This window comes from Carassius gibelio, chromosome A15 (genome assembly GCF_023724105.1).
Source record: "Carassius gibelio isolate Cgi1373 ecotype wild population from Czech Republic chromosome A15, carGib1.2-hapl.c, whole genome shotgun sequence".
In the NCBI taxonomy this organism is placed as follows: Eukaryota; Metazoa; Chordata; class Actinopteri; order Cypriniformes; family Cyprinidae; genus Carassius; species Carassius gibelio.
Window position 1 is genome coordinate 224,480 of NC_068385.1, and position 7,500 is coordinate 231,979.

At 42.2% G+C, this 7,500-nt stretch overlaps 2 protein-coding genes across 3 annotated transcripts in view; both read left to right on the forward strand.

The window, feature by feature from the left end:
- Window positions 1-7,500, forward strand: part of LOC128028896 (serum response factor-like) — a 190,813-nt gene that overhangs the window by 169,734 nt on the left and 13,579 nt on the right. The window lies entirely within an intron of this gene.
- Window positions 569-7,500, forward strand: part of LOC128028895 (serum response factor) — a 20,511-nt gene continuing 13,579 nt past the window's right edge. For both annotated transcript variants that reach the window (XM_052616215.1, XM_052616214.1), the window contains exons 1-2: window positions 569-1,412; window positions 5,287-5,553. In XM_052616215.1, the coding sequence (XP_052472175.1) occupies window positions 927-1,412; window positions 5,287-5,553 (753 nt within the window). In that variant the 5' untranslated portion in view covers window positions 569-926. The remainder of the gene's footprint in view (window positions 1,413-5,286; window positions 5,554-7,500) is intronic.

The window sequence follows — 7,500 nt, forward strand, 5'->3', positions numbered from 1 at the left end:
TCTGATGCTTTTATAACCGTTTCTATGGGAACCACACTTGTGCTGTAGTGTCATGAGATGACAGAAATGCTTGTTGCAGTGGAATGGATTGATTGTTTATGTGTGTTTCTTTGAGTATGTAGTTTTATCAGTGAGATTAGGCCTACTTAGAAATTGACTAATATTTATATTAATACTAACTAATAGTATTTTTAATGTTTAATAATGCCGTTTTAATCATGTAGCCTATTTTTTAAATAGCACTTTAATAACTTTACTATTGTTCTTATTAATATCCCACATCTATTAATAGCAGACGGACGCGAAGCTCCTCCTCCTAGTGTGACGTATGAAATGAGCGCAACCGTTTTGGTATTTATGCAAATAAGCTGTCGCTTTTGCCAATCACTCTGCAGGCCGTCCCCCCTCGAGCCAATCGCTACAATCGAATGTGACTCGCCATATAAGGAGCGAGAACTCCAAAAAAGGAAACCGCATATCTCTTTATATGGAGGAAAGTAGATCGGGCGTGTATCGATCACTCCGCGCTGGCGCAGAGTGTTTCGAAGCGTCTCATCAGCTACGGTGATTGACAGCTGTCAACGGCGAGACGCGGAGTTAAAGCTGCAGCTGCGCGCGAAAGGAGAAGATCGCTGATATCAAGTGTTCGCGGCGCACTAGATGACGCGGCGGAGTGATCGCGGAATCGCTCGCGCGGTTTTCCTTTTATAGAAAGCGCGTCGCTCGCGGAGCTCCAGGCAGGAGGAGGTGAAGCAGGAGAGAGAGTGGAGTGAAGCCGGCAGAAGGCGCTCAGGTTCAGCATCACTTCTCAAAGTTTCTCGCAGACTCTGTTTGTGTATGAGAGCCGCTTCGGAGCTCGCTCTCTCACACTCTGTCGTCCCAGCGCTCCGCTGCCGTCACACGGATCGTTCTCTCCGGTGTCTAGGATGTTATCCAGCCAGACCGGAGCGGCTCTGAGTGGAGCCGGATCAGCGGCGGGGAAGAGCGCAGGCCACGGTGCGGTGCTGATGGGTGCCGGGGTCCGCACGGGGTTCGCGCGGGGTCTGGGGCCGCTGCAGGCGGGAGCGATGGGGCTCGGGATGACCGGGAGATTTGAACCAGTTAAAGAGGGACCCCCGCACGTGTGCAGCGGCTCTGACGCGGACTCTGACTCGGGTGATGAGGACGAGCTCATGGGGTCAGTCGGGGACGGCCGGAGGGCAGGCGGCGTCAAGCGGGAGAGAGCGGAGATGGAGGCGGCGATGGTGGGACCGAAGGTCGGCTTGCCCCCCGGGGCGCTCGCGGGTGGAGCGGCCGGAGCGAAACCGGGCAAGAAGACCCGTGGCAGAGTGAAGATAAAGATGGAGTTTATAGACAACAAACTGCGACGATACACGACCTTCAGCAAGAGGAAGACAGGCATCATGAAGAAGGTGAGAAACTGAACTTCAATCAAAGTGTTTCTGTAATTCTGATGCAGTCTGGTGTTAAAGATCATTTCAGTTGACTGCTAACTGAAAGTTTGTAAGTCCTGCTAGAGAACTGCATAACTGAATAGAATAATTAAATGAAAATATATCTGAGCGAGTGTAAAGGCGACAGGAAATAAAGTCATAAAAGTAACATCACTTGTTTCTCCTAAAGCAAAGACTTTTGAATGTTGCAATTAAATGTTGCATTAAACCCAATTATGTTATATTAAAATTGATACAGTTCCTAAAATTTTTAAAAGTTAAAAAATAAATAATATATTACTCATTATGAAATATAAAAAAATCTATTTTATAATAAATTAATATTTTGTTATTTATTTTTATGGGATGGTGGGCTAAATCAAAAGTCATCATGTGCTCACTCTGGATTTGGGCACTTCAGAAGTTCTCGGTATGCAGATGTTTCTCGTTCTTGGTTCTCGAGCTCTGGACTCTTGCTGTATGTTTTACTCCTGGTGGATAAATGAGGGGCAGGTCTCCAGGAGTTTCTGGAGCTGTGGGTTTGCTGAAGTCTCTCTGTGGTGCCTCATGTCCCGTCCTTCGGTAGGTGATCTGAAGTCACTCACAACAGACGTGACGGCTGTGAGCTTTAAATAGAACGAGCAACTGACATTCTCTATTACAAACCTCGAACCATCATGACCCACATAATCTCAGGCCGCCCAAACACTCACAAACACAGCTGACGAGATGCTTAGAAAGTTTTAGTTTAACACAAATCCTCAGATTGTTTGCTCACCTTCATGTGAGTTCATACTTGCATGTTTTTTTTCCATAAAGCACAAAACAACCATGTAAAAAGAAAAATGTATAGCCATTTTTTATTCATATAGGGAACATGACCCTCAAATTCCATTATTACCATAACTCTGTATTACTGTATTACTCATGCATTGTATTCGATTTCATGTTTCAGTAAATATAGCTTCATATCATCAGAAATGCTTATATTGTACTTAAATGGTGTTTGATGATTGTGTGTAAAAGAGCAGCATGAACATTACACGCAGTATCTCCTTTTTTGCATTCCAAAACATGAGGGTGAGTAAATGATGAGATGTTCATCTTTGAGGGAATGATCACTTCAGTGGAATAGTTCAGCCAACAGTGAAAATGTGAATGAATGAAACAGCTGATAAAAACATCAGAATAATCCACAGCACTCCAGTCCATCAGTGAACATCTGGAGAAGACAGAAGATGAAACACATCAAGCATTATCAGCTGTTTGGACTCTCATTCTGACGGCACCCATTCACTGCATAGGAGCACATCTTCACTGTTGGCTGAACTATTTCTTTAAGATCAAGTAACAGTCCTCCTCATTGGCTGTAGTTCAGCAGGTCTGAGGATCTTTCATCAGCTCATGGTTCATCTGAATCAAAGTGTGGCGGGTGTCTCTCTCGGGTCCTCCTCCTGATCTTCATGATGGATTGGAAGGAGAGAGCTGATAGTCTTCCTGTGGAAAGGGAATTCTTCCATTCATTATGCTTTGAGAAGTGGAGGTATGAACCAGACGCCAGCCGTTATCTGAAGCGCACATCATCCTGCTGAATCTAGAAGCGTTTAATCTGTCGTTCATCAGTGATTTGGGTGTTTTAACATTATCCATTATCCACAAGTTCCTCCTCATGTCACTCACAGACGTTTTAGACCCACAGTTCCTTCCAGAGAGTTTGTGTGCATCTCATTTCCCGTGGTTGGGTTCAGCAGGCGTCCCCACGGGTCGTAAACCTCACACAAATGTGCTTTCACACCCCACACATGCTGGATGCTGTTAGCTGGAGCTCTTCACCTGCCGTCCTGGACAGCTGAGCAAACGCAGAGCTGAAGAAGAGACTGATCACAGCTCTCTCTCTCTCTCTCTCTCTCTCTCTCTCTCTCTCTCTCTCTCTCTCTCTCTCACGCCTGCGTCCAGCTGCTCCTCACACACATGACAAACTCAAGTCTCCAGAGTCTTGTTTCTGAAAAAAAGTTCACACTTAAAACAATGATGGGTTCAGGAAAATCATCTTGTTTTCTCGGTTATAAGTTCGGTTTTATATTGACTTTTGTTTATTTGCTCTTTTGCCATGAAGATAGCCTCGCTGCTGACAAGGAATTAATAAATAAATGCAAGTTTTAAATGTAAACTCAAATAATGTTCAATGTGATCATAAAACAAGACTTTATATCTTAAATGAATGGAAAGTGAATTACATTTAGTGGAAACATTTGGTACTGCGCCCAAACAAAGTATTATATATATATGTTATTATTATTATTATTATTATTTTGAGAGATCAACCTCAAATTTGGAACATAACTGTTTTTGTGCATTTTTCATAATAATAAACTTAAACCTCTATAACAATTTCTTTCTTTCTTTCTCTACTTCAGCAATAACCTTGAAGTGTCTTCTTTCAAAAGAGACTGAACTCAAGTCTGTGCTCAAAAAGTGGCTTACAGCTAATAAATGGATTATAATTATTGCATAAATATAATTTCGTAACATAAAATCCCCTAAAAATTAATTTCAATGAAATAATTGTATAAATATAAAAAAAAAAATCTTTCAAAAAAAGTTTCATTGGCGTCCAGTTATATTGTTATGTTTATGTTTATGTTTGTTATGTTATGTTAAACTGTTTGATGTAGTAAGCTGGCGTTTGTTGTTATGTGAATTTATTTGATAGTTTACCACATAAGTCTCAGTTATTTAGCGTTAGCGACTAATGAATCCGAAGTCTTACTTTTGAGAAATAATGTGTGTTTGCACTGATCTAACGAAGGCAGTGGTGATGACTGAAGGTGTTCAGGTTCTAGTCTAGATCTGTTTCCTCTGGTTCAGGAGTTCTCTATAATATCTTCCGATCCGAGAGCTCGTTATACTCTGTATGATGTGTGGTACAGTTTGATGGTTAAAGGTGTTGGTCAGTCTCTCGTCCAGCTCGCTGACCAGTGGCTCTATTAATAGAGTCTTATCTCACACTGTTCCAGCCGCGTCTGGACCCATTAAAGCGTCTCCGCTGGTTATCTGTTAGTAAACACTGATGTTAGATTGAGCGTGAAACAGCCAGAGCCATTACAAACATCTCTTCAGTCTCAAACATAAACCTCTTCTGTAACTGATGCATTAACACAGTTATTCTCCTCTTTATTGATCTGAAGCTGCTTTGAAGCAATCTGTCAACTCTACGCCGCTTTCTACTGTCAGACAGGGAAATAATGCTTCCGTAATGCAAACTAAATCAATATTTCAGTTAAAGTTCATTGTTGATTCAGTTCAATTTAATAACTGTGTGAAGTTTAGCAATTATGGATCGAGGAATCAGAATCAGTGTTTCTGCATCAGTGTCTCATCAGTGGATGGGTGCCGTCAGAATGAGAGTCTGATAAAAACATCACAATAATCCACAGCACTCCAGTCCATCAGTGAACATCTGGAGAAGACAAAACCTGAAACACATCCAGCATTAAGATGATTTGAACTCAAACACATAGAGTCTATAATCCAGAATAACACTTCCTCCAGTGAAAAAGTGTTCTGGTCTGAATCAGGAGAGAAATCTGCACAGATCAAGCAGCGTTTAAACAGATCTAAACTTTAATGTTTTTCCCTGATGGACTGGAGTGCTGTGGATTATTGTGATGTTTTTATCAGACTCTCATTCTGACGGCACCCATTCACTGCAGAGCATCCACTGATGAGACACTGATGCAGTGCTACATTTCTCCAAACCTGATGAAGACACACACTCCTCCTGCTGTGTGATGGTGAAGTCTGACTGTGTTGTGGTGTGTGTGTGTGTGTGTGTGTGTGTGTGTGTGTGAAGGCGTACGAGCTCTCCACGCTCACAGGGACTCAGGTTCTGCTGCTGGTGGCCAGCGAGACGGGGCACGTCTACACCTTCGCCACTCGGAAGCTGCAGCCCATGATCACCAGCGAGACGGGCAAAGCTCTGATCCAAACCTGCCTGAACTCTCCCGACTCTCCGCCGCGCTCCGACCCGTCCACGGACCAGCGCATGAGCGCCACGGGCTTCGAGGAGACGGACCTCACCTACCAGGTGTCTGAGTCCGAGAGTCTGGGAGAAACCAAGGTGAGTCTGCGGCTCTTCCTTCACAATTGAGATGTTCTGCTGGATCTCCGGACTCTTTTACAGAGGTCTGTCATGGTGTTTTATTAATGTATGAATCACACTCTCTCGAGTCGGTCCAAAATCTACACGCTGAAGAGTTATTGTTGCCATATCGAAGCGCTCAAGTATTTAATTCCTCCCGTCTGCGCTCGTGTTTGTTCTCCAGACGCTCAGTGTTTACTAGAGTGATTCACATCTTCACTCCTCGCTCGTCCTCCGGCAGATAGTGAGTATAAATAGTGCTGCACTTGTTATGACCTTCTCTTTGGAGTCTGTTGATGTGATCCGGTCAGAAATGAATCACTAGTAAATGACAGAGACGTCTAGATCCAAACAGCTCATGTCTGCTTGTTGCTTTGGGTCTGGATGAAGTGTTGGTCTCTCCGTGTGTTTGTTCTGATTCAGCGTCAGCAGGATGCATGTGTCAGATCTCTGCTGTATTCGTGAAGATAGGTTTATTCAGCTGTGATTGGGATCGGCATCACATATATTGTATGAATATATATCAGGTTTATTAGTGTTACTTGATGTAAAACAAATGTTCTCTGAAATAGAAGCTATGCAGACATATAAAACACAAAGTTGCTTCTCTTATTTTCCAGTAAACAAAATCTGTAAATAATTGAATAAACATAAACAAATTGCTTTACACTTAAGATTGTTTGTTTAATATGAAAATATTTTTACTAGTTTTAATTACAAACAGTCAAAAAAGTCACAGTCGCTGAAAACATGCAGTGCTGTGATAAATGTGTTTATTTTGAATTAAATGATTTGCAGATTTTTATTTTAGTGTAAAACAAGTTAAATAATACTAGTGAAGTTTATGATGAGGTCATTTCTGTGAATGGCTCTGAATCACTGGAAATGATCTGAATATCTCATGCAGATTATTAAATATTTTAACTAGAAATAAGACAAAAATACATGCATAATGTCTGAGCTTGAGGAAACCTGTCTGGGAACACTCATTATTTTACATTAGCTCCTGATATTAAGGACGGCTGCTGCTCTGTGAAAGGTGTGTGGGGTCAGTGTGTGTGAAAGTGAGTGATGAACAGATGCACCTGTCCTGAGACCCGACGCGAGCGGGACAGAGCTGCGGATCAGTGGAGCGCAGGCCTCTCATTGATAAAAACAGGATTCTACCTCCACGACCATATATGGACATCTACAGCCCAGCGCTCCACTCACATTCCTCTAGAGCTGCAGCTGTCTGTGTGTGTGAGAGAGTGTGTGTGTGTGTGTGTGTGAGAGTGTGTGTGTGTGTGTGTGTCTGTGTGTGTGTGTGTGTGTGTGTGAGAGAGTGTGTGTGAGAGTGTGTGTGTCTGTGTGTGTGTGAGAGAGTGTGTGTGTCTGTGTGTGTGAGTGTGTGTGTGTGTGTGTGTGTCTGTCTGTCTGTGTGAGTGTCTGTATGAGTGTGTGTGCTTGTGTGTGTAAGTGTCTGTATGAGTGTGTGTGTGTTTGTCTGTGTGTGTGAGAGTGTGTGTGTGAGTCTATGAGTGTGTGACTGTCTGTATATATGTATGTGCTTGTGTGTGTGTGTGTCTGTATGAGTGTGTGTGAGCATGTGTCTTTATTTGCTTGATTTACAGGTGGAAACTATTTGTTCTTCTTACTCTGTGTTTTTGATGTTTTCAGTGCTTATATCTAATCATTCTTCTGTGTTTAATCTGCTGGTGCAGTCAGAAAGTTAGCTTCATTAAAAGGAAGAACAAGTTTAATTTTTTCTGAGCCCATTTGCAAATGTTTGTTATTGTTTTAAGCATAAACTCATTCCATTTGGATCATTGTTATGAAATGAAGACTTTACATCTTTAAAAAAATCTTGATTTAAGTATGTTTAGATATGTTACTGAAAAAGGCAAAAATACTTGTTTAGAAAACCATTTGTTTGCAGTGAAGATG